The sequence below is a fragment of the Megalobrama amblycephala genome, linkage group LG3 (genome assembly GCF_018812025.1).
Source record: "Megalobrama amblycephala isolate DHTTF-2021 linkage group LG3, ASM1881202v1, whole genome shotgun sequence".
Lineage (NCBI taxonomy): Eukaryota > Metazoa > Chordata > Actinopteri > Cypriniformes > Xenocyprididae > Megalobrama > Megalobrama amblycephala.
This window is the reverse complement of record NC_063046.1, coordinates 9,896,398-9,924,170: the sequence shown is the minus strand read 5'-3', so window position 1 is coordinate 9,924,170 and position 27,773 is coordinate 9,896,398. Positions and strand designations below refer to the sequence as shown.

The window sequence follows — 27,773 nt, the reverse complement described above, 5'->3', positions numbered from 1 at the left end:
AATCAATTCAATGGAAAGGATTCCGGAAGAGAAGACAATGCTGAATAAAGTCATAGTTTTTGTTATTTTTGGACCAAAATTTATTTTTGATGCTTCAAAAAATTCTAACTAACCCACTGATGTCACATGGACTACTTTGATGATGTTTTATTACCTTTCTGGACATGGACAGTATACCGTACAAACATTTTCAATGGAGGGACAGAAAGCTCTCGGACTAAATCTAAAATATCTTAAACTGTGTTCCGAAGATGAACGGAGGTCTTACGGGTTTGGAACGACATGAGGGTGAGTCATTAATGACATCATTTTCATTTTTGGGTGAACTAACCCTTTAAGATTTATAACAGATTGTAAATCTCAACACATCATTGTACAATAGAGTGGCTTGGTCTTCTCTTGCTGTTCGAAGGAAAATGCATTGTTACTTGATATAGAAAGCAATTTTTTTGTTTTTTTACCACCTTATCTCTATCGTCTAATCCAACGAAAAGCAGTTGATAACTATTAATTGCATTCACAATCTCATTATAGTATCTATGTACCTCCTGCTAGAACAAAATTAGGTAAAACTGCCTTTAAATATGCTGCCCGTTCAGACTGGAACTCTCTTCAAATGAAATTGAGGCTAAATCATTTGGTGTCTTTTAGTCATTTTAAGACACTTATGCATGCACTAGAGAAAGAATTAGTGATTTGCTAATGCTTCTAAGGCTGTGCTTTTATTGATATTTTATTGTGTGTTGTTGTTTGTTATATGTGTATTTGTATATCTGGGCCACCTATCTTGGCCAGGACACTCCTGTAAAAGAGATTTTTAATCTCAGTGAGGTTTTCTCCAGTGAGGTTAAATAAAGTATACATATCACATCTGCAAATGGAATATAGAAAAATTTGGAAGCCTGTTTCTTACTCACAGAGTAAAAGGAAAATAAATGGTTAATTGTGGGTTTAAAATAAGAAATAGTCACATTAGATATTAGGTCACACTATGAGCAAGTGAGAGAATTTTTATTTATTTATGTTTATTATATATTTTTTACTCAGAAAGTGGAAATGGGCATCATCAATCGAAAAGGAAGTTTCTATACAGTCATTAGCTGTTATTTTAGGGTGCCTTTCCAGCCTATTTAAAAAGTGTCCTGTCCATCAACAACAGTAAAATGTTACCAAAACAGGCAAATATGTCCATTTATAACATTTGTCAAAGTGCTTCTATGCTAAAAGGAAATGTCGGTGTAACAATGGGTCAGCTGCACCGATGATGAATTTGAAACAACACAAGTCTATAATACACATTAACAGATCATCCTAGTATTTTCACTAACATCTTAAACCATTGGTCAATTTGTGTTTCTTCACTATCATAAATCCTTGTTTGCCTTAAACAAAGAAATAGACATGACTTATAAATAAGAGTTTATTTTAAAACATTGAAAAAATATCATTTTCATTGTGACTATACATGAACACAGCTTCTTCATAAAATGCGCCCGTCGTTTGGACTCTCGGCCAATACGCCAAAACTATGTGGTGGCCACAACTGCAAAATCAAAACAAAACAATTTAATTTCATATTAAATGATTATACTATGAAATATAGCATTATACCATTTTATGTTATAATTTTAAAACTTAGAAACTGAAGTGCAGAAAACAACATCTTATTTTTTTTTTTACTCATAAGACCCTGTAAGAAAAAAACACCCATGTATCATTTGCCTTTGACTTTCCAATCAAGGGCTGACAGAAGGTGAGGAGACCTGTTTACAGGGTCACGGGCACATGACGCTATATGACACGACAGCTGAAAACAGTTTCAAATGAACACAGCACCTTTTAGCTAGAAACTGGATAACATTAGTTTGAAATAATTTAGTTGAATTTACAATAAAAAATTAAATTAAGAAAGGATCATTTGTATTTCTTGTTTAAGGAAAAACAATACCTCACATGACTACAAACACTACATAAAAGGGCAACAGTTCAAAAGGCTTGTGGTTTGGCCTTTGGGGAAGCATATAGGTCAAGAAATGAGACTATACCCTCATTACCTTTAAGCAAACACGTCCTCGGATCAAGGCATAGGGAATTGGGCCATAGCTTCGGGAATCTGTGGAATTCCGAAGGTTATCGCCTTCCAGCCACACATGCCCTCTTGGTACCTATACGGCAGGATGGGAAGAGCAAAAGCTTAAACCATAAAGCTAACTGAAAATGATTTATTCTGATTGCAGCCACACCAAAAACAAGGTCTAAAATGATCCTCTGACCCATTCACATGTGTCACACAATATCGGTTCTCCCGGATTAGAGGATAAAGAAGAAGTTCCTAACAGTGAGAAAGTTCACATGACTTAACTGCTCATCTCAGATGGGAATGGGATCATTTTTACTGACCGCTGGGTCCTCGTGTCCCCCCTCCCACAACACCCCCTTTATCCTCTCGGTGAGGGGTGAAGCCACGCCTCCATGAGCTGCTTCATGGGTCTAGACCACGGACAGACCTGCCAGGCTGGGCCGGCAACCGAGCGAAGCCTGATCCACACTGACATCAATTAGGAATAATCTCATCACACAGGGAGAGTGGGGCTGTCAAGCCCCTAATTAAGTCCCCTCCACCCCCTCTATATGCGAGGCGAGGGTGAACAACACATCACGTTGTCATTATAAACATAACAGTATGGAGACGCCTATCTGGAACTGGCCAAACTTTAATAAGAATTTTTATATCTGTTTTTCCCCCCGCAGTAGAATTCTAAGAGTTCCAAATAATCGTTTGAAGAATTCCGTACAGTACGATTTGATGTGCGTAACTGTTTAGAAAGTATAATTACAGTCACACAGCCATGCATCAGTGTGTGAAAACCCCCCAAATACGACTTACAAAGTGATTTGCTGACCTTCTGTATCGCAAACAAATTCTTCATTGACGAATGCAAAAAGAACCGTGATTATAAACATATGTCAGCGTGTATTCGTCTTGCAGTCGACTCTCATTAGCATGGAAACATATGTTTGATCCCATCCACAAGAAATCTCAGCGCATCGTCATCTGCTGTTCAGAAGTGAAGCTTTTGTCCTGTCTGTCAGCCAAGCATACGAGACTTCACACCATACTGTGAGCAGACACAAATGTTCGATCTTACAAATGGGAGGCATGTTAGAAGCATCTTGATTCTGCTCAGTGAAATATCTCTACAACTACTAATGTAAATTACAGCTAGTACAGGGCTTATCTTAGCTTTGAATTGTTTTCTAAACTTTGTTTTGCTATCTTTTCTTTTTTTGGTAACTGAATAGCATCTTGCAGGCATGATGTAATTTTGTAGGCCAAACCAGAAGTCTGGATCACCCTGGTTCCACAATATACCAGAAAGATTTTTCCAATTGCTTTTTGGATTATTGCAGAAAATAAAGACTGTGACCAACAAAAGTTTATGATACTTACATGTTTTATACATCAAAATAATTTTCATCTCTTAAAGGATTAGTTCATCCAAAAATGAAAATTATCCCATGATTTACTCATCCTCAAGCCATCCTAGCTGTATATGACTATCTTCTTTCAAACGAACACAATCGGAGATATGTTTAAAAATATACTTAGTCCTCCAAGGGGGGCAAGGGTTAGTGCGTTTTGAAACCAAAAATAATGCATCCGTCCATAAAAAAGTAATCCATACGACTCCAGGGGGTTAATAAAGGCATTTTGAGGCAAAGCAATGCGTTTTTGTAAGAAAAATATCCATATTTAAAAATTTATACATTCAAATAACTACCTTCCGGCAGACGACCGTACGCAGAACGCACAAGTCGACTTGCACCAAATGAGTAATCCTCTGACGCAACGTATGACGCAGGATGTAGGAGTATCGTGAGCTTAGACGCCTCTTGCGGTTCACACAAATGGGGCTGTGCAACAAATTTAAGATCCTCTTCTCTTTATCTTGCCAGGCCTTTATTGAAAATAAGAACATGTTCTTAATAATTTGCCTGGTAAAATAAAGGTTAAAATACCAAAATCCCCCCACATTTGTCTTTAAAAATTATTGTTTTAGACATATAATCCTTGACCGGTGATCTTCTGTGCTTCTGCCTTCGTCATTACGTTGTGCATCGTTGTGCAACCTTCAGAAGACCTTTATTAACCCACTGGAGTCGTATGGATTACTTTTTTTAATGGATGGATGCATTATTTTTGGCTTCAAAATGCAGCCCCCCATTCACAACCATTATAAATTTTGGGGAACTATGAAAAGAAGAAAGTCATATACACCTAGGATGGCTTGAGGGAGAGTAAATCATGGGATAATTTTTAATTTTTGGGTGAACCCTTTAAGAATTCTGAAGCCTAAAAACAACTGTCAGACGGAAATAACTAAACGAACTATCCTACAGTCACATGACTTTAAGTTTTCTATCATTAAGCTGCCGACAACTCTTTCAGTCTTTATTTAAAATGTACAAGTTGGAAAGTGGCAAGAGCATGAGTCTAAATGAGGCTGTAAATGCGGACTAGATGAGTTTGGGTTCAGTAAGATGATGTTTAATATCCCTAAACGTCATTACATCCTATAGCCTCTGTAGTACTATTTTGCCACTTATTAGCAACTGCCTTTTCAAGACACGTTAAAGGGTTAGTTCACCCGAAAGTGAAAATTATATCCTAATTTACTCCCCCTCAAGCCATCCTAGGTGTATATGACTTTGTTCTTTCAGACGAACACAATCAGAGTTATATTAAGAAAATACACTGGCTCTTCCAAGCTTTATAATGGAAGTGAATGGGACTAGAAGCCCAAAAAAGCACATCCATCCATCATAAATGTAATCCATACGGCTTCATGGGGTTAATAAAGGCCTTCTGAAGCAAAGCGATGCGTTTTTGTTAGAAACATATCCATATTTATAACTTTACAGACTATAATCACTGGCTTCCGGTAACGGCCGTATACGAGTCTAGTTCCGGCAGAAAAGTGAACTTTGACCCGATGCATGATGTATTGACGAACGCAGAAACGCAGAGGAGAGAGCAAAACAAAACCCCAATCACGAATTAGAAGTCTAAACGAGAATTTTTAAAGAGAAATGTCTGAGGATTTTGATATAAGAGAAGACGAGCTTGAGTTTGTTGCCCAGCCCTATTTGTTTGAACCACAAGAGGCGTCTATTCTCACCTAAGCTTACGCTACTCCTAGATCCTATGTCATGCGTCGGGTCAGAGGTCACTCTTTAGGAAATGCAGGAAGAAATAGGAGGGATGAGGCTTGGGTTTGGACACACTGGACTAAATGGAACACTGTCCAAAAATAAGTAAACATAATACAGGGAAATGTGATTTGGGCAGGAAGAAAAAGAACATGTTATGACATATTGTAAGAAATATGAAAGAGAAAGAAGACATTGATCCAAAACTTAGGAGAGCTGAAAACACACTTTGATTTAATAGATTTTCTCCGAAAGGAGTCACAAGATAATTTATTGTTTCAACAATGAGATAGTTTTGAACACTAGCTGGTTATGTACTTGCTCAAAAATAGATTTTTGATTATTTTTAACCAAAAAAAAGTTACGGACTGCAGCTTTAAGTGAGAGGATATCGTTTTTTTTCTTTGTAAACAATGTATATAGTAGACGTTCTGGTCCACTCTCCATACCAATTGGTGGTCGTAATGCCCCACTTCGTTGTTTGCCAACCACCAATAAATCCCAGAAGAAGATAATTTTTCGCTTTGCTTCAGAAGGCCTTTATTAACCCCCTGGAGCCGTATGAATTACTTTTATGATGGATGGATGTGCTTTTTTGGGCTTCAAAATCTAGGGTACCATTCACTACCATTATAAAGCTTAGAAGAGTCAGAATATTTCTTAATATAACTCGTAGGATGACTTGAGGGCGTGTAAATGATGGGATCATTTTAATTTTTGGGTGAACTAACCCTTTAAATCACTAGTAGGATTTTTCTTTGTTATCTTGAGGTTGTGTAAACAACAGGCCTTATTTCACGCATTTAAAGCAGAACTCAGTAAGATTTGCGAAGCTCCCCCTACAGGTTCCTTCAGTGCAAGCGCAGCTCTGGACTACAACGACTACAACGCTCACCAGCGCAGTAGTTTTGCAAATACAGTACAAGAAATCTCCATGGTGGGTAATTTTCGAAATTGTCTTATAAAGTCATAATATATACATTGTTTTTGAATTACCGTAAAGCATTTTGTCACTCTCGCGTGAACGGGAACATGAGGCGAGATTGTGTCGGGTCAGCGCAGCTCAACTTACAAGTGCCGTTTTCTGGCATAGACGTGCCAGAGGGGGTTAGTGCACGCCTCAAACACACCACTACAAGTCAATTAACCATCGTAAGGACTTAGAAAACTATTTATGAAGGTAAAAAAGTTACTTTGTTCTGCTTTAACCAAAAAAACTTTTTAAAAAAATGACATAAGGACGATGGAAGTGAAAACTCAAAAACACTAACTTGTTTCTGGGATTTAAGACTCATTTCTGCAGCACTCTACTGAACACTATCACACATTTTCTCCTGTTTATACTACAGGTCTTGCCCAAGAACATGCTGTGGTTTGGAGTCACGCAGTGAAAAACAGCTGCGTAAGATCACACAGCCAAAACGGTAATTAGCCTCCTATCTTTGATTGACAAATCCTTTAGTTTCCCAAAGGCATTTTATATAAAGAAACAAACAAATCATCCTGTCATACTGAAGGTAGTATTTAAACCTACTTGCCAAAAGAGTTATTTTTTTACTAAAACGTTTAGAAAGTGTTAATATTTCCGTGTTATTCGATACCACAATGCCATAGATATGACTTATTATATTAGCATTAGTTTTGTGTTTTCTCTCAAATATACACAAGAATCAACACGAAACAACAACTGTGGCCTTGCAACAAAAATGCAGCGTAAGACAAAATGGCCATTAAAATGCAATCAGAATGCAAGAAAGAAAACCAATCACAATTCAATATGTAAATCATCACTGTTAATTTTGATATTCTAATCAATGGGAGATTTTCAAACTTTAATCTTAGATTTTAAAAGGAGAGGAGAAAGTATCAGGACATCGATGCCTTGTAATTATTCATTAAATTGTCATTGTAATCAGTTTAGGTTCGACTAGTACTGAGACCGAGCAAACTTCTACAATCTTTTTCAGCTGAGGGTTTGTATCTCTTTACCTTAAATGACTCCGGTGACAGGCCTTTCTTTCTCTCCTTTCTCTTCATCACTTGCTCTACTCATCTGGCACTAACACTAACAGCTTCGGGAAAAATTACAGGCCAGAACCGCACAGAGTCAAGGTGAAAAAAACAAAACAAAAAACAAGCAATAACAGCTATTTCAGTGACAGGGTGGCTATGCTCTCTCAGGACCAATAATAACTGAGAAACGAGCATTTGTTGCTACCATAAGGTAAATGTTTTACCCAGCGGAGGTGAATGCATGTGAAATTCAAATGCATACACCTTAAGAGTAAATGCAGTGGCTCATACCAAAAAATACAGGGAGGTTGTGTCTTCATTCTTTCAGGTAGAGCGGATGTCAGTGCACTACAGTAAGTACTCACATAAGTGTGTGTTTTAAAGATGTCAGATGGTCCACTGGTGCAGACTTTGTCCCCCTCCAGTCCGATCACTCTTTTACAGATGTTCATCTTTGGGTCAAAAGGACTTTTGGCTATTACAATATCCCCTCTGAAAGAATGTAACAGGTGAGGTCAAAACGAAGCCAAAGGTTTGGCATGATAGTATCACTTTAAAATATTTGATACACACTCACTTTTGTATTCGACAGAGGTGACGGCTTACTCTTTCTGAGAAAACCACATCGTGGTTAGTGATGGTGGGCTCCATGGAAGGTCCTGAACACTGTTGTACAGAAGGTGAATTGTGGGTAGAAGTAAGAATTTATATTTATGTATTTGTATGTTTCAGCAAATGCTTTGACTAAACATCTCCAAGAAACTTACTGACACAAATTCGCCAATATACTCAAAGGCACAGTGAGCGATGCAGCCATACTGGACGGTGTAACCAACAAAGCTAACTGTCTTCACAAAGAAACCACGAAACATCCTGCTGCTCCTCACAGATGCTGAAATTAAAAACAAAAAACAATCAATCACAACCAACAATGATATTGTCATACAAGGAGAGATTTGCTTTGAGTTCTAAACTAGGTTGATGAATATCAAAGTCAGATTAAAAATAGTTTTCAGGAAGAGTGACAAGAAGTAGGGCATCAAATGCATCTTACCTGCTTAAGAATAAAGCATATGCAAATTTAGCATAAATTTATAAGCTGTCTGAATGCCTAGTTGAACTGGTTTGTTCACTTGTCACTTTTCACTGGTTTTTATAACATCTTTGGAGAAGATTTTAGCATGCTAAATTGCTAATACAAAATAATACATGCTTGTGTATGACAGTGTTTTTACTAGTAACTTAAAATGGTAACACTTTAGTACAGGGAACAATTCTCAATATTGGCTGTTTATTAGTACTTGGGTCATTGACGAATAAGGTTTTTAAAAGTGTAAAAAACCTAATGGAGATATAATTAATTTTATTAAGTGTTAACAATGAGATTGTGGTTTTTATAATCAATTAACTCTGCTTTTGTCATTTTTTACAAGATGGACAAAATTTGTCACCAAAAAATTTTAACCAAAATTTCGGTTTTACCGAATGACACTTTTGGTTTTACCGAATGACGATATTTTCAAACAATGCTAACAGGCTGATATCTAGCTAGCAAAATGACAATCAAACATTTTATATTTAGTACAAGTTTTTAAAATATTACAACATTTTTCATGTTTTATAGCGGTTGTACCGAATGACCTGATGTTTCGGGACATGTGAGCAAGTGAAAACATGAATTTTTCAAATAGTTAAGAGAGAGTTAGTTACTTTGCTTCACAACCATGTGGTCCTTTGCAGGTGTCTGAATGATGTCACATCCTGTCATATGATATTGACCACATGACTTGATCCAAAATGGTCCCTTTATATTGGTTACTCCGAATGACATCAATGAAATTCTTTTTTCCGGACATTATTTCTCATAATAAAGCAGTGACTTCTACACATAATTTTAATACCATTTTGCTCTATGTTGATATATGATGTTATAAAATCATGCCAGAATAAAAAATATATACATTTATTACATTTTAAGATATTTTAATCACTAATGAAATGGTTGTATTGGCCTTTGGACGGTTAAACCGAATGATTTTTTGACACTTCAAAATCTTTAAAATACCTTTATATGTAGCAAAATATAATTTAAATCTTTTGAATTCAATAAAAGAGATCTAGTTGTACTACCTTACTTACTTTAGATGTCATATCTTTGTTTTTATTATTATTATTAAGGCCTTTGGAAAAAAATGATCCGTCACATCATTGACCCATTTATAAAGCACATATTAATGCCTTATTCTACATGACCATATTCTACATGCCTAAACTCTACCACATACCTAAACTTAACATCTACAACAACCACCTTACTAACTATTAATAAGCAGTAAATTAAGAGTTTATTGAAGGAAAAGTCATAGTTAATAGTGAATATGTGTTCCCTTATACCAAAGTGTTACCCTTAAAATTATTTTCAGAAATTAAAACAAAGCTGTAAAATAAAACAGTAGCACTTACAATAAGGTTCCATGTATTAACATTAGTTATTGCATTAGTGAACATAAACTAGCAATGAACAAAAAAAAAAAAAAACTTTATTATCTTAGTTAATGCTAATTTCAACATTTACTAATACATTAATAAAATCAAAAGTTGAATCTGTTAATATTATTTAATGGATTTGAGCTGACAATGAATAGTTGTATTTTTATTCCCCAATGTTAACAAAGATTAATAAATACTATAACAAATGTATTGCTCATTTTTAGTTAATGCGTTAACAAATGTAAACTAATGGGACCTTGTTGTAAAGTATTACCAATAAAACATTAAATTAAAAATTAATTAAAATTATGAAAAACACAAACTTAAACTAAAATTCAAATAAAAACAAAACAAAAAAAGGCAATTAAAATTATTAATAAAGAGTATATAAATAATACTAAAATAACACTGGTGTATGGCACTTTCAAGACATTTGAATTAAACCCCAAATTTAGTATGAAACGTCATACATTCATATTTTTATTAATTATTTTATGATGAGTTGACTATCCTAAATCAATCTCTGGAGCTCTAATCACTACACCACGACTCTAAATGAAAACCTAAAATTTGCATGGAAAGTCTCAATTGGAAATCTCACTCAGTGCCAAAAACTGATGACGCATGTCTGTGCCAGAGGGTTGAAAGTGGCTTTTAAACACTTTGTCACGGAGGTGGTGGTGGTGGGGAAATGCACCTCACACATTTAATGGATAACAGTTAAAACTGTGAAACCAAAGTGATCATTAGAGATGGTGTTTCATTCTCAGCAGCCTCTACAACCCATCAACAAGGCACAAAGGTCACTCTTTGTGCCTTGATGATGGGTTGGGCATCTGACCCTGTCTGAGACAACCCAATCTACACCTGTGGGAGTAGGTGACAGCGCTAGAAGGCACAGGTTCATCTCCTCGAAACTGAAAAAAAGAGTTATGCTATGGCCATAGCAACAGAAGACCCAAGCTCCTTTGTTTGTCCTCGCACCCTGGCTCTTTAACTGATAAAACTGTGGTGCGCTGTCTGAATAAACAGTCCATCCTCTCTCAAACTATTGACTTTTCCTTGGCCATCAAGCTAGCAGGGTGCGTGAGTCAATAAAGGTCGTGTTTGGATGTTTGTACACATCCGTGAAACCTCGCTTGGCAGATAAACAGCTCAAAAGATAAACCAACACTTCAATGTTGTGCCGTTTGTCAGTTCTTAACATGAAACTCTAAAAATCGCAATTAGAAAACGAATCTTTAGAAGAACAACCGATGTCCAATGAAGGATAAACCTCAATCTTTTCTCCTGAAACAAACCAAAGGAATTAAGGCGAGGCGGCCGAGCAGAAACTAAACGAAACGGAGCCCTATCCCAAAAGCCCCTATTGCCTCGGGAATGACTTCTCCAATATGGGGTGGAATTAATCCCCCTGTCCCCTACTTCCTCCATCTCAGTCCCAGGCCAAGTGTCAGGTGTCCGTCTCCGTGTGTCATGGAAAGTGCTACACCTAATCCCATTACCCACCAGCCATCTCCTCGTCCCTGACACCCCTCTCTTTCCATTCCGGTCAGACATCGAATCCACACCTTTGAATCCTCATAATTACGTCTGATACCCCCAACACGAACACAACATACGAGAGTTGGCTCCTCTACCCAAAGGCCCCCTCCGTCCGGGGATGTTTCTGCCTGACTGGATGTGGTCGTATCTCAGGGAGGCAGTGAAAGGGCCAGCTGTTGTTTTGCTTATCAAACTCCAGGGTGGGACAAACAAACTATTGTTTCTGAGCCGTTTTCCTTGGCAATTGATAGCGGGCACAGTTTCTCTGCCTAAACCATAACATATACTGTACATTATTCTTTTAAATCTCTGTGCTGCTTGTTATAAAGTGCATCTTTTGGGATAAAAAAAAAAAAATTACCGTAATTTTAATGGTAAAAAAAAAAGACTATACAAATTTGACGGTATACAGTTAAGTATTACCGTTAAGTTCTCGTACTCTATATGGTGAAAAACTGTAATATATCTAATGGGACAATTTAAAGGCAACTTTTCTGAGAGGATTTTGCTGTGCAAACTGTCTAAAAACAAGGGCCACCAAAACATTTGAAGTGGGTGGAGCCACTTTTACTAAAATGGCTATAACTTGTGAATAGAATGAGATATTTCGGCACACATATGTAAGAGCTCATTCTGTGGTCCCGTGAAAAAGGACGCGGGGACCACTTGGCGGCACTATAACATGAGAAAAAATAAAAAATGCCTATAATTATGCAACCCCTAGTCTGATTGACTTGAAAATTGGTATGCGGTGTCTTTGTCCAAGGTGCAAAGGCCACCTTTGAGGACATTCGTGTATCTCAAAAAACGCGGCCAGCGGTGGCCAATGAATTTTGAGCAGCTATTAGACAAGGTTAACGGAGGACAATCAAAACGAAACTCGCTGGGCCTGTTTGACTCCAGACCCTAGAGGCCTGTGAGAAATTTTAAAGAAATCGGCCACCGGTGTGCGCCTTTGTGTTTTTCACACGCGTAAAGGATTGTATATCATGCACACGCCCATGACATTCATACCACATGGTAGAACTCCTCATTCTGAGCAACTTTGCCTCTATGACGTCCACTGTCCACCGAAGCGTTCAAAACCCAACTTTGGCGAACTAGTCCTAGGTTTTTGGCTCAACTTCGATAAAACCACTGCGGCACAATTGTTGGGACTCTCTAGGTCAATAATTATCAAAAAATTATGAACTCTGGCCTTTTGATAGCTATAGCAGGGTCATTTAGAAAATTGGCATGGCCAAGTCTACCCAAAAGCCTTTCATTCCTCCAGGAATTTTAAAGTGATACGAACTTCGCGTCATTATGTGTGCACATATGACACGACATGATTTAAAAGAAGCATGGAAACTTTTAAGGCCAGAACACACCAAGCCGACGCCGACGAACTAGTGGCGACGAAAACAGACTGCGGGGTTGGCTCACGTCGGCAGCGTCTGTGTCCAAAGTTGCCCCGACACACCAAACCGACGCTAAACAGCCGACGGCCAAGCAGCACGTCGGTTCTGTGCCTGCGTGAGATGAAATGCCTTTCCGAACCAGCAGGCGGCAGTATCTGAACAGCCAATCAGAATGATCAGATGACGGACCGATGAGCTCCAATGGCGATTCAACATTTCGAATCGGCCGAAAAAAAGCCAACGAGGACCAACTTCAGCCGACTGTGAGGAACACACTGAGAAAACTTAGTCGGCTGACGAAGAAAAACTGCCCGATGGCCGACCGTCGGCTTGGTGTGTTCCTGCCTTTATAGACATCAGGCCATAGGTGGGGCTATAACTGTTAAAAAGGTGTAAAAATGCTGTTTTTCTATGGCAAATCCCATTAATTGGCTCAAATTGGCCCTCTTCCTGCCTGACTTGCGTAGAACTTCACGAAATTGGTTGTGCATATGCGTCACATGATTCTAAAGGAGCATGGAAACTTTTATGGACATTTGGCCATAGCTGGCACTTTAACTGTTACAAAGGCTTTAAAAATCATGTATTTCCTTAGTAAACGGTCTTTTCCATCTATGATCTAAGTGATTACATGCTTGCTAAATAAAAAATAATACCTTTTTACGTGTATGCTTAAAGGCCTTAAAGCACTTGAACCCCGATAATCACTGCTCTCAGCTGTGATTTTTTATTATTTTTACTTCTAGATAGAACAAAATTCTTCTACTCAGCAAGCATGCATTATATTGATCATACGTGATAGTAATACATTTCCATTTTAAATAAGCCTAAAAAAAGCCTATTCATCAAAGAATCCTGAAAAACATGTATGATTGTTTCTGCAAAAATATAAAGCAGCACAACTGTTTCCAACATTGATAATAATAAAATGTTTCTTGAGCACCAATTCTTTGGATCATGTGATTCATTCAGCCTTGCCATTAATGAAATAAATAAATTAATTAATTAAAATAGAAAACTTTTCTTTTAAATTGTAATAAAATTGCACAATATTAAATTTCTACTGTATTTTTAATCTATTAAATGTAGCGTTGGTGAGCATAAGAGACCTCTTTTGAATGACTCCAAACTTTTGAACGGAAGTGTATATATATATATATATATATATAAACTATCGGACAATAGCCAACTAGTCAACTCAACACGATTCAGATTCTGGTAACAACAAAGGATGTTGATCCAGAAATATCTTCCTCTACTTCAATCTGATTGGCTCTATCTTTCATTCTGTTCCTGACCTCAAGAGACTGTCAGGCTCATATCGGCAGAATGTGCGGCGGAGAACACAGCATCCCCAACTACCGTCTAGTCGTCCAATCACCAGCACCGTCACTGTTGTGGGCGTCCAGCATAGGTGAGGATTAAGGATTTAGCATAATAAGATTACACGGCCAGTGAATGATATCAAGAGACAGTCCATATGCGGCCGCCTGGTTTTCCACTGGCACCCTGTGTGTGTGTGAGAGAGAGACTGGGTGAGTCAGCTGCTTGGAATCAAATGGAGTTTAGCCAAAATCAAACAGACCTTCAGACAATTGAGATTAAATCTCTATTTCTGAACATTCCCCTGTGTGTTCGGAACAAGCACTATCGGCCACATGATTCCCTGGACGGGGGAAGTGTCGGACCAAAATGAATTTTATCTAACAATTGGATAATTAACTCCAAGTCTCCCCTTAATCCAGGATTACACAGTACAATGTATATATATTTGCTACACAGAGTCACATAGAGCATCTCTGGAGAGCCATCTGTGGCCCCGGACCCCCAAAACCCATAATGCAACAGAAGGGAGAAAGGGTTCCCAGAGAGCTGAGAAGCAGGTGGCATTAAAATGCCCTTTTAATCCTATAAATCTGCTGTAAAAACAAACTTCTGAAATTGAACAAATCTCTTGAGAGAGCGAGAGCTGTCATCAACGTTGGTTTAGCAGCATTTAATCTGATAAACTGCTCAAAAATAGATCATTTACAGTCTTGGCAACACGTATGACAATAACGAAAACAATTTAATTCTTATTGAGTATTAGATAGATAAATCAAGCTGTTGCATCATGTCTTGAACTCATGGCAAATAGACAAATAGCAAACAGACCCTCATATCCATTCAGTTGCACATCTGTTTATGCAAAAATGCACTCATTTATTAAAACGCACCTTATAGACCCCATTATCATGCACTGGAATGAATTTTTTTTTAACAAAATTGAAATTAAAACAGTCAAAGTAATTTCGGAGGAAATTTCTACTTATAATATTGAACAGCAGAGTTAAGACATTTGATTTTGCAAAGAAATACAATTACAGTATCATGAATGTATTACTTTGGAAAATCAAATGCATTTTTTAGACACTCTCAGCTGTTATCATTTGGAGGCACAGCTAGTTTCAAAATATTTGAGTAAAAAACAGAGATTTCCCTTTAAGTGTCAATTACAGTGCAGTATATATATATATATATATATATATATATATATATATATATATAAAAGGAAAGTGTGCAAACACCAATTGAGGCATTGAGACTGATGTCACGCTTGCTTAAAGGTCACTATGACTCTGTGCCACCATCTAATGTACTCACACTCCACTGACCTCCTGAAATAGCAAAGAAAATAAACAGCAGCACAGGTGACAGTGGAAAGGTTGCAGTGCTGTATTTCTGAGCGCCATTGTTCTTGATTGCCGGACATTCAGAATGAAAATTATTACAAGAAAAGTTGGAACAGAAATAGTAATTTGCTAATGAATTGACAGAAAATAGCTCCTCTCTGATATAGAGCAGACATAGACTAAAGTTTGTGAGACTGGGGAGAAAAAAAAAAAAAAAAAAAAAAAATATATATATATATATATATATATATATATATATATACAGACATTATTTTAATTTTAATTATTTTAATATTTTAAATTATAAATAAATTAAATATTAATATAAATATTATAAATTATAAATTTTATATAAAATTATTTATATATATATATATATATAGTACAGTCCAAAAGTTTGGAACCACTAAGATTTGTAATGTTTTTAAAAGAAGTTTCGTCTGCTCACCAAGGCTAAATTTATTTAATTAAAAATACAGTAAAAAACAGTAATATTGTGAAATATTATTACAATTTAAAATAACTGTGTACTATTTAAGTATATTTGACAAAGTAATTTATTCCTGTGATGCAAAGCTGAATTTTCAGTATCGTTACTCCAGTCTTCAGTGTCACATGATCCTTCAGAAATCATAATATGCTGATTTGCTGCTCAATAAACATTTATGATTATTTTCAATGTTGAAAACAGTTGTGTACTTTTTTTTTCAGGATTCCTTGATGAATAGAAAGTTCAAAAGAACAGCATTTATCTGAAATACAAAGCTTCTGTAGCATTATACACTACCGTTCAAAAGTTTGGGGTCAGTAAGAATTTTTATTTTTATTTTTTTGAAAAGAAATTAAAGAAATGAATACTTTTATTCAGCAAGGATGCATTAAATCAATCAAAAGTGGCAGTAAAGACATTTATAATGTTACAAAAGATTCGATTTCAGATAAACACTGTTCTTTTGAACTTTCTGTTCATCAAATAATCCTGAAAAAAAATATTGTACACAAATATTTTGTACAATTGTACACATTAAATGTTTCTTGAGCAGCAGATCAGCATATTAGAATGATTTCTGAAGGATCATGTGACACTGAAGACTGGAGTAATGATGCTGAAAATTCAGCTTTGATCACAGGAATAAATTACTTTGTGAAATATATTCAAATAGAAAACAGTTATTTTAAATTGTAATAATATTTCACAATATTACTGTTTTTACTGTATTTTTAATTAAATAAATGTAGCCTTGGTGAGCAGAAGAGACTTCTTTTAAAACATTAAAAAAATCTAATAATTTTTTAAAGTTCTAATAATTTTGGCCACCACTGTGAATTATATATTATATATATACATATATATACACACACATTTTTTTTTTTTTTTTTGTATATGTGGGACAGCCGGTGGTGTGAGATCAGTAGCAAAAAGTGAGGAATCCAATCCCAATCCCTGCATCACAGCTTCTTATCACAGCACATCTGAATTTAGACATGAGGATCTGGACTTCGGGACTTAAGAAGATTACACAGATTCGAATAGTGTTAACTAAGATGGCGTTCCCCCGAGAACCCAGATGGAAGGAAGATGGGAGGGGGGGGGGCACTCTGATGTTCTGGATCTGTGTGGCAGAAGGCAGCTGAGGGAGGCCTTCCACTGCTCTCTTTGTTCCCAACGGATCAGAGAACCTTGAGATTTGGTAATCGGGAGGCTATCGGTTCAGCTATCAAAACGAGGCCGGCGGATTGAGCAGGGATGGTGACACCTGGTTGGTTGATGGAGGACAGATGTCAGCATGCATGACATAAAGGAAAGCTCCCTCAATCACATCATTTTTACAACAGTCCAATGGAAATCAAATGAATTTTAAAAGGTGGATAATGGATAAAGCCAATTACAGAGTCAATCCCCGTAAATATGAACAAAAGCGAAGCAATTTCAAAGGATGCTGAGCTAGTTCTGTAACAATGACGTGACATAAATGGACTAATCTTTATTGAAATGACCTTTGACTGCAGCTTGAACCCAAGACAGGGCTGAAAGGCAAACAGACCTTATCAGATGTGCCAAGTTAGGCCTTCTGTTGTGGGTAAAAGAGAAATCTTACAATTCTCTATTCAGTAAATGCCCATCCCTACCAATTTCGTTTTAAAATTAGCCTGCTTTGTTTTTATATGACAGATATCTTTTATTTCATATTGAAAAAAAAAATACAGATTAATTCAGTTTTTGGAGGTGAGAATAAAATGACTTTCCTGTGGGTCACAAATAATAGTAACCACAACCCTATAATTGTCCTGACATCCAAGATTATTGCTTTCCTTTCAACACCAACTCAAACAAACCCTCCGCAGATGACAATCTAACTTCCCTTCTGAGCAATGCCACTATATTCTTAACCTCAGATTGTGGTAGCGAAGAGAATCACGTTGGGGAAACCCAAACAAGGTGCTCAGGAAACATTTGACATGTTATGACTGTTAGTATTAGCACTGTGTGGAACAATCAGATATGAGTTGATAAAGCTGACATAATAAAAATAACATCAGCGATACCAGCATGCGGACAAACTAAAAAGAGCACCTTAACGCTGAATGGACCTGTCTAGTGGAGATGGAGCGTTTTTATGTACGGAAACGAGAAAAAAAAGAAACCATGGTTTTAAGAGACCCAAACTCTTAGCTATGTTTCCATCAACCCTGTTTTTATGTGCGTTTTGAAGTATCGGATCAGAAACAAGTGATGGAAATGGCAAGTTTTGAAAAAAACAAAACCTTAATTCGCAAAAAAGTTTTTACGCTCGCTTGAGGTGGTTTTTGACTTGTGCGAAAATGGAAATGCATTTGCCAAGTAAATTCTGACCTACACTGTAAAAAATTGCAAGCAATACTATTAATTAAAATGTAACAAAGAATTGAGCTCCTTAAAAGTGAACCATTTAAAATGAGTAACTGCAAACAGCACACGAATAAATTAAGTAAATTTTAAACAAAAATATTGGATTCATTGAACAAAACAAAACTATCTTAATGAATACTACATAATGAAATTATTTTGACATAACACAAAACTAAGTTAATATTATTAATAATATTAAGTGGATTATTTAAATTAATGTATTTCAGTTGATTAAATCGGATTTTAAGTATAAATAACAGACAGAAGTCAAAGATTAAGAACTCTTTATTTATCAGAAAATTGGGCAATACAAATGCAGACAAGGCACTGATTTTCCAGGTACAGATGACCGGTGTTGTAGTCTGTAAATGTAAAAGATCACCACTTGTTGCAATCTGCAGATTTTACACCGCCATCTCATTACGTTGCACCTATTAAAAAAAACACATGAGAAAAAACCCCCACAAATGAGTACATTTAGATGTTTTAATGGTTAACTGCATTGTTTTTTTGCACTTCAAGTCATTTTGGTGACTCCAATACCTAATTATATTGTGAATCTATGTTCATAGTTTGTTAAGAGTTAAACAAAATGTTGAAATGATAATTATAAGGGCTGGAAAGGGTGCATGTGAGCACTGGAAATGGCATACACTGTTGAATGGCAGCGATAGGCTAATAGTTTTAGCTTATCTGCTTTAGCCATTAATAGGTCTAAAACACAATTTCCTACTTTGTTGGTGGTAATAACACACAACCTGGACAATTAACAACAGTTTTAAGAAATATATTAAACAATCTTCCTTACCTTTGTCAAAGAATTAGCTAAAAATAGCGTTGTCAGATCGTCATCAGCCTCCACATTGTCAGGGGGAATCCAGTAAAGCCAGGCCTCGTGAACATAAACCATTCAATAGCAGTGATCAATAGGTTTACAGCTGCCTTATTTAGCTGCCTTTGTTAATATTAACACAAAACTAAGGAAAGCCCCCATCAAAATGTCTGCTGCGGGAAACTCCAGGTCATTTCTTAAAAACGCACACTGCAATTGGAAATGCCGATTGAAAACAACACATTTCCATGTTGGATTCATTCAATATTCTCTCTTTTTTGAATTACTCGATAAGAATAGATCAATCCTTAATGACAAAATTGAGTAGATTTTATTACAGACAATTTTAATTAATTTTAACACAAAAAAAACTGTCCAAAAAACAAATTATTTTTTTTTTAAATAAAGTTTACATATTAAATTCCATTAAATCTACAAACCCACAGAGCTACTTTTTACAGGGTTCACCCAAAAATGAAAATAATGTCATTTATTATTCACCCTCATATCGTTCCACACCCGTAAGACCTTCGTTCATCTTTGGAACACAAATTTGATATTTTTGATGAAATCTGATGGCTCCGTGAGGTCTGCGCATTGCCAGCGATGACATTTCCTCTCTCAAGATCCATAAATGTACTAAAAACATATTTAAATCAGTTCATGTGACTACAGTGGTTCAATATTAATATTATAAAGCGACAAGAATATTTTTGGTGCGCCAAAAAAACAAAATAACGACTTATATAGTGATGGCCGATTTCAAAACACTGCTTCAGGAAGCTTCGGAGCGTTATGAATCTTTTGTGTCGAATCAGAGGTTCGGAGCGCCAAAGTCACATGATTTCAGCAGTTTGGCGGTTTGACGCGATCTGAATCATGATTCGACACAAAAGATTCATAACGCTCCGAAGCTTCATGAAGCAGTGTTCTGAAATCGGCCATCACTAAATAAGTCGTTATTTTGTTTGTTTTTTTGGCGCAGCAAAAATATTCTCGTCGCTTTATAATATTAATATTGAACCACTGAACTCACATGAACTGATTTAAATATGTTTTTAGTACATTAATGGATCTTGAGAGAGGAAATGTCATTGCTGGCTATGCAGGCCTCACGGAGCCATCGGATTTCAACAAAAATATCTTAATTTGTGTTCTGAAGATGAACGAAGGTCTTACGAGTGTAGAACGGCATAAGGGTGAGTAATAAATGACATTATTTTCATTTTTGGGTGAACTAACCCTTTAATTCGCATTTGTTTTTTTGCAAACTTTGAAAAGATTTGCTTCACGTTTGGATGGAAACCAAAGTCCCTTTAAGACAAGTCATTTCATTCAGGCAATCATAACGCTGAATCCGCCATTTTGTCCATCAAAGCAGTCAGGAGTTAGAAAATTAACCTCGATGGACTTGAACTTGAAAAATGGTGTGTACTGACGTATTTCCGCGTTTGAAACAACATTCCTTCTGATGTTCATTCACGTTTATTTGATGCTATAAATGAACTAGTAGGAAGAGATGATCGGTTCACAAGCCTCTTAAGCTGAGGCGCTACAGTAATCTGTCACGACACATTAAAGAGCCACAAAACGTTTTTTTGTTCAAAATTACACAGTTTGAATGCTGGGACTTCGTTTAATATCATAAGTAACCTACTCTGTCTTGTCTGTTGATGTGTTGTCCTCTTTGCTCCGCGATGTATTTTTCACGCTGTGTGGCGTGACAGTGTCATAGACTTTCGGACAAAACAACAGTAACTAAGGGGGGCGGGTCTTTGCGAAGGGTCAATTGAACACTGATGCTGAATTCGGAACCGCATACTAGCGTACTGTTCTTACTACTTTTACCATGGGCTGCGTCCAAAATGGCATACTGTTGAGTAGGTACTACATTTGAATTTAAATTTACTTCACGACCGTTGAAAAAGTATGTTCTATATAGTACGCGTGTAGTATGAATGAATTCGGACGTACTACATCCGCTATGTTTTTACCGTCACATGACCTTCAACTCCATTCACAAATTTCTCCCGTGGCCTCATGGGATAGTAAAGTGTCCATCGTACGCACACTTCAGAATCTCGCCGGAAGTAGTAAGTCATCCGGGTACTTTTCGCCTACTGTTTTTCAAATACTTTGAATTCGGACATACTACTCTGTTCGCATACTGTTTTTTTATAGTAAGTATGCGGTTCTGAATTCAGCATCGCTGCGTCCGAAATCAAATAATACTCTACTATATAAATAGCATCAATGAACATGAGAAGGAATGTTGTTTCAAATGCGGAAAGACGTCAGGACTCCATTTTTCAAGTTCAAGTCCACTGAGGTTAATCTTCTAACTCCTGACTGCTTTGTCAGACAAAATGGCGGATTCGGCGTTAAGATTGGTTAGATCGCCTGTCAATCAAACTCCCAGTGAAGGGTCAATTGCATGTCTCATAACACTGATGCTGAATTCGGAACCGCATACTAGCGTACTACTCCTACTACATTTACCATGGGCTGCGTCCGAAATGGCGTACTGTTGAGTAGGTACTGCATTTGAATTTAAATTTACTTCACGACCGTTGAAAAAGTACGTTCTATATAGTACGAATGCGTGTAGTATGAATGAATTCGGATGTACTACATCCGCTATGTTTTTACTGTCACATGACCTACCAGCGTCAGTTATGTCCCTTCAACTCCATTCACAAATCATCTCCCGTGGCCTCATGGAATAGTAAAGTGTCCATCGTACGCACACTTCAGAATCTCGCCGAAAGCAGTAAGTCATCCGGGTACTTTTCGCCTAATGTTGTTCGAATACTATGAATTCGGACATACTACTCTGTTCGCATACTGTTTTTTGCATAGTAGAGTAGTATTCAATTTCAGACGCAGTGTATATCTTTCTATGGCAGAAATAGTAAGTACGCGGTTCGGAATTCAGCATCGCTGCGTCCGAAATCGAATACTACTCTACTATATAATTAATAGCATCAAATAAACGTGAATGAACATGAGAAGGAATGTTGTTTCAAACGCGGAAAGACGTCAGTACTCCATTTTTCAAGTTCAAATCGACTGAGGTTAATCTTCTAACTCCCTGACTGCTTTGTCAGACAAAATGGCCGATTCGGCGTTATGATTGGTTAGATCGCCTGTCAATCAAACTCCCAGCGAAGGGTCAATTGATGATTGGCTCATTTCTTTGGAAGGCGGGACTTCATCCCATTCATCAGTAATAGGAGTGAACAATCTTTGATGGAAACCCAAAGACTCCGCTGACACCCACTTTTATGATGGATAATATCACAGTTATTTACAAAAACAATAAATACATGGATGCTGTAATACTGATTTGCATCTAATTTATTATGTAAGAAACTACTGCAGGAATGCAGGAAATTGTGTCTATATGTGTATACATTCAAAGGTTTGGGGTCAGTAGGATGTATTTGCTAACCAAGGCTGCATTTATTTGATGGAAAATATTATTACAGTATTATTACAATTGAGAGAAAAAAAAAAAAGAATTTTAAAGGGATAGTTCACCCAAAAATGAAACTTCTGTCATCATTTACTTGTCCTCAAGTTGATCTAAACCTGTATTCATTTCTTTCTTCTGCTGAAAGCAAGAAGATATTTTGAAGAATATGGATAAGACTTCCCATTGACTTCCACAGTATGGAAAAAAAAAAATACTAAGCTCTGAATGATCTTCATAAGTCTTGTCTGAAGTACAAGGGCAGTATGGTTTTTGTGTTACGGCTCAGGTAGCTGTCAGTTTTGAAACATTAATGGCATATAAACAGGATCTACAGCAGGAATGTCATGTGTGATGGAATTGTGATCAACACTATAGCAATTTATACAATAATCCTACCTGATTCGTGTCCATTGACAGCGTGCTGTTTGTATCCCTTGATCATATGTTCACTACGCAGCTGCAGTCAACCTTGAACTCCATTGCGTCATTGTCGCTAAGCAAGTCTCTTTCTGATTGGCTAAGAACACAACAATTCAGTCGCTGATTGGCTGTAGGGTCATCGGTGTTGCTGTCAACAGAAGAACATGGCGGCTCCCGTTAGATGCATGGCTGGATCCACCAGCATAGGCAACACAACCAGTTTTCAGAAAAAAACCCGCAGCAAACTAGTTTCTATCCCTGGAACCAGACCGTCTGTACAGAACGGACAACTCTTACTGTCATCTGGCGTCAGCTCGCTTGACTACGTGATTGGTTAGTATAATTCACTCGGTTGAAGCTCTCTGTCAAGTGGATGTTTACTATATTCATATTTCACATGCCTCTCTATCGTCTTCATAATTGATTTTTTTTTAGCATTTATAGACTTTTGTTTGCACCACTGTCACACTTGTAATGTTTGCAGTACACTGAGAAATGCCGTAATCCCATCAATCAAAATATCAGGGTAGTTTTCACTTCATGAAAGGTATAAACTTTGCATTATATGAAATGTTTTTGTATTGTAAGTTGTAAGATACTGATCCGATAACGAAAATCTTACCTTGGCATGTATAAAAAAAATGATTACCAGAGAAAAAAAGTGATGTGTTTTGTAATATAATGTAATGTTATATGATAATGTATGTATGGATGTAATTAAGTGTGTGTATGTGTGTGTAATAAAGCTAAATACTAGCTGGTATAATAATTAAAAAACCTTTCTTTCAATGTAGGTGTACTTGAGTTATTCTGATTAAAGGGTTAGTTCACCCAAAAATGAAAATAATATAATTTATTTTTCACCCTCATGCCGTTCCACACCCGTAAGACCTTCGTTCATCTTCGGAACACAAATTAAGATATTTTTGATAAAATCCGATGGCTCTGTGAGGCCTGCATAGCCAGCAATGACATTTCCTCTCTCAAGATCCATTAATGTACTAAAAACATATTTAAATCAGTTCATGTGAGTGCAGTGGTTCAATATTAATATTATAATGCGACGAGAATATTTTTGGTGTGCCAAAAAAACAAAATAACGACTTATTTAGTGATGGCCGATTTCAAAACTACTGCTTCATGAAGCTTTGGAGCGTTATGAATCAGCGTGTCGAATCATGATTCGGATCGCTCGTCAAACCGCCAAACTTCTGAAATCACGTGACTTTGGCGCTCCGTACTGCTGATTCGACACAAAAGATTCATAACACTGCGAAGCTTCATGAAGCAGTGTTTTGAAATTGGCCATCACTATATAAGTCGTTATTTTGTTTTTTTAGCACACCGAAAATATTCTCGTCGCTTTATAATATTAATATTGAACCACTGAACTCACATGAACTAATTTAAATATGTTTTTAGTACATTAATGGATCTTGAGAGAGGAAATGTCATCGCTGGCTATGGAGGCCTCACTGAGCCATCAGATTTCAACAAAAATATCTTAATTTTTGTTCCAAAGATGAACGAAGGTCTTACGGGTGTGAAACAGCATGAGGGTGATTAATGACATTATTTTCATTTTTGGGTGAACTAACCCTTTAAGTTACGGGGATAAAAACAATATTATTTTATGTCATTCAGAAATATACACATTTTTTTTTCCATAGGTGGTGGTCTGGCAGTTGGAACTCTGATACTTGTAGGTAAGCAATGAAGCAAAGTATTTGTCATGTCATGTCATGTCGCACATGTTTTATTTAAAGAAATTAAATAATTAAAGTCCCCCTGAAATCAAAATTGAAGTTTTTTAGCTTTTAGTATGAATATGTTAGCCTTAATGTTATGAATAAGCTGGTGTGTTCCAAAACAACGACAAAATTCTCATTTAGGAGATATAAGCATTCAAAACTTAGTCTCACTTCTGCTAAAATGGATTGTGGATTTTCATGACATCACATCGCACTTCAGTTTCTCGTCAAATCTTCTGTCCAATCAAATGCTCTCTAGAATCTGAAGTCCCGCCCCCTCCTACACTATCAACAGACGCTGAAGCTGCGGCTGAAATCACTCATTTGTTCACACATTTACTAGTTTCTACATGGTGAATGACACATAGTGCACATTCTGCACAGATTGCTGTATATAAGCGATACAAATGACATTATGAGGAGAAACGGTTAGAGATTGGAAGGAAACTGAGGTTTTACTGAGTTTAACGGCTCTGGCGAGCTGTAACATAAATGAAACGTTATTGGCTATTTAAAAAAAGGGGCGAGGCTGTTCGATATATCACCCTGTCTTCCTGTTTCAGTTGAAATTACGTCAACACACTGAATAATGCTGCGCGTTCCAAGACACTTCACTGGGCCTTTAAAGGATTAAAAGGGCTTTAAGGGAATAAAGAAGAAATAAGAATGGTAAAAGAAGTTATAGGTCTAATTATAGCCTAATAGTTTAGTCCATTTAGGCTTTTTGCTAATAATATTTAATATTTAAAAATGTACACACATTCACTCGTTTGTATGTCTGTGAAAATGTATGTCTGTCAAAAACAACTCTTGTCTCATCACATTTAGTTATGAATGACATCTTTTAAATGATAGCATATTTTCAGTTCAAAATGGAGAAATTCCATAAAAAAGTTGATTACTTTGCATCACTGTTACTGTGGGTCATTAAACATATCCATCACAAAACAGATGTCAAATATTAAATGTTTAGCTACTTTTTTCTTATCACACACACTTTTTCACTGTAAAAACTAAAAGCGTCGTGTTGGAATTCCTGCTCATCTTTATTGAATAGTAAGCCCCGCCTTCTTTGATCTGATTGGCCATTGACATTGATGAGTGCTGTTGAACCGCTGAGGCAGACCAGCCTAAAAATGTAACTTTTTGTAATCTGTCTGTCATCCCAAACAGATCCCAAACGACCAGCATCAGGAAATATAAAATATTCTGCAGGGACAATTTGACCATTTCCAATTATTCGGGGGGGGGACTTGTCCCCCTCAGTGCCTATGGTGGTTACAGCCCTGTCATGTTGTGTCATTTTAAGCCACTGCTTTGCATGTTTATTTGTATTAAAATAAAATAAAAATTCTTTAGAGTAGATGCATCTTTTCATGTTGCAGAGTACAGTACAAAGCCAATGAAATCTAACAAAAAATGCAAATAGCAATACAGTTGGTTGATAATGCATTAGATATGATGATACAGCAGCACCTCTGATTACAGACTATTGGTTTTTGTTGTTGTTGTTGTTGTTGTTGTTGTGAGATTCTGCAGTGTTAAAGTCAGCATGAAACAGGAGTTGTGATTTTATTTATTTTTTTCTCCCCTATTGTGACGTATATCCCGCCTTCTTGAAAAAATGTAGGTCAGGACTTGATTTTGTCCATTGGGAATTGATTGGATGGTTGTGGTTTGCTATTGGTGGATCTCATGTGAGTGACAGGTTGCTCCGCCCTCATCATCAGAGAAGAGAAGAGATGTCGCTGCAAGAGGGAAGGGAAGTTATTTTGATTGATTATGAGGGCACATGAATTTTATAAAAAAAAAATAATGATGTCCACGGACAAATCATTTATAATAAACAAAGCAAAATTCAATAAAAAATAAGAATTGTAATTCATCATGACTTTAACAGTTTAAAGTAGTTTGACAGATTCAAATTTGATGGTCCTTCTGTTGCTCCTTATCAGTATTGTGTGTTTGTTTATTTTGATGTAAGGTTAAGAAAGTTGCCACTATTATATGATTATAATATAGATTAATGAATTCTTTTCATGTAGCTTATTATTCTCAAAACATATTCATGAGGATCTTATATCTTTACCTCCTAATTTGTATTCGTTGCATTCTTTTGTCCTGTTTTCACTTCATTGGAAGTGGATTGGTCATGGTCCTTTATGATCTATCGAGTCCTGTCTAGGTCACTTACGTCCCCGACATGTGACCCACATGAAAGATACAACTCTTGTGCGTGTGTGTGTGAGAGATGATGTATAATAGACGGAAATGATCTGCTTAAATGGTATGGTGTAGCTTTATCTATTATACTACAAATTATGTTAAAGAAGTTTTTTACATTTTCTTTTCTTCAGATGTTATTAACCTAAAGGTGAAATGTGTAGTTGTAAAAATAGCTTAATCTGAACACGCCTCTGACCTGCCATTGGTTGGTTAAATAGATAGTTCCGCCCCGAATTTACATAATTGATTTACGCAGTGTTGCTGTGTTGGGATGCAGAAATAAGAAAAAAAATATGTGTATGAATGCCTTTAGTTATTATTGACACAAAATGCATATTAAACTATTTTAATATTGAAATATACTAGACTTGCAAAGGGGTGAAAACATTCCTGAAATTTTCCAGAAACTTTCCATAGGAAGTTAAGCTAGGGAATTTTGGAAAAATTCCAAGTTGGAAACTTTATGAGATTTAATTGGAAATTTGGGATCAAACTGTATTATATACAAACATAAACATAAATATAAACATTTGGTTTGGTCATAAGAAGACATGCTTGCAAACATATTTAAAAAATGTTTTTTTTTTTTTTTCCATCGATTCTTTCACTGAACAACAAAAAAGCATGACTGTTAAATAAAATTAACATATTCCCTATGAATTTGCATTAAATATGGTTCTTTTAAGTTGTTGCTGCTTTTTCCCATCTACATTTAAGTTCTCTGTTATAGGCTAACATGCAATTTTGCAAATTTGTCTATAAATGTTTCTTGAGCATCAAATCAGCATATTATTATGATTTCTGAAGGATCATGTGACACTGAAGACTGGAATAATGATGCTGAAAGA

General features: G+C 36.4%; 2 protein-coding genes across 2 annotated transcripts in view; one reads left to right on the top strand and one right to left on the bottom strand.

Annotated features, from left to right (window-relative positions):
* Positions 1 to 1,406: 1,406 nt before the first annotated feature.
* On the bottom strand, positions 1,407 to 23,078 carry immp1l (inner mitochondrial membrane peptidase subunit 1). The gene is made up of 6 exons (XM_048183770.1): positions 22,925 to 23,078; positions 7,992 to 8,116; positions 7,802 to 7,890; positions 7,590 to 7,716; positions 2,055 to 2,165; positions 1,407 to 1,543 (listed from the first exon to the last, which is right to left on the bottom strand). Exons 1-6 carry the CDS (start codon positions 22,968 to 22,970, stop codon positions 1,481 to 1,483), a joined length of 561 nt encoding a protein of 186 aa, XP_048039727.1. The 5' UTR covers positions 22,971 to 23,078; the 3' UTR covers positions 1,407 to 1,480.
* elp4 (elongator acetyltransferase complex subunit 4) overlaps positions 23,075 to 27,773 on the top strand; it is a 106,231-nt gene continuing 101,532 nt past the window's right edge. Inside the window, exons 1-2 of the mRNA XM_048183769.1 lie at positions 23,075 to 23,281; positions 24,619 to 24,654. Of these exons, the coding sequence (XP_048039726.1) occupies positions 23,113 to 23,281; positions 24,619 to 24,654 (205 nt within the window). The 5' untranslated portion in view covers positions 23,075 to 23,112. The remainder of the gene's footprint in view (positions 23,282 to 24,618; positions 24,655 to 27,773) is intronic.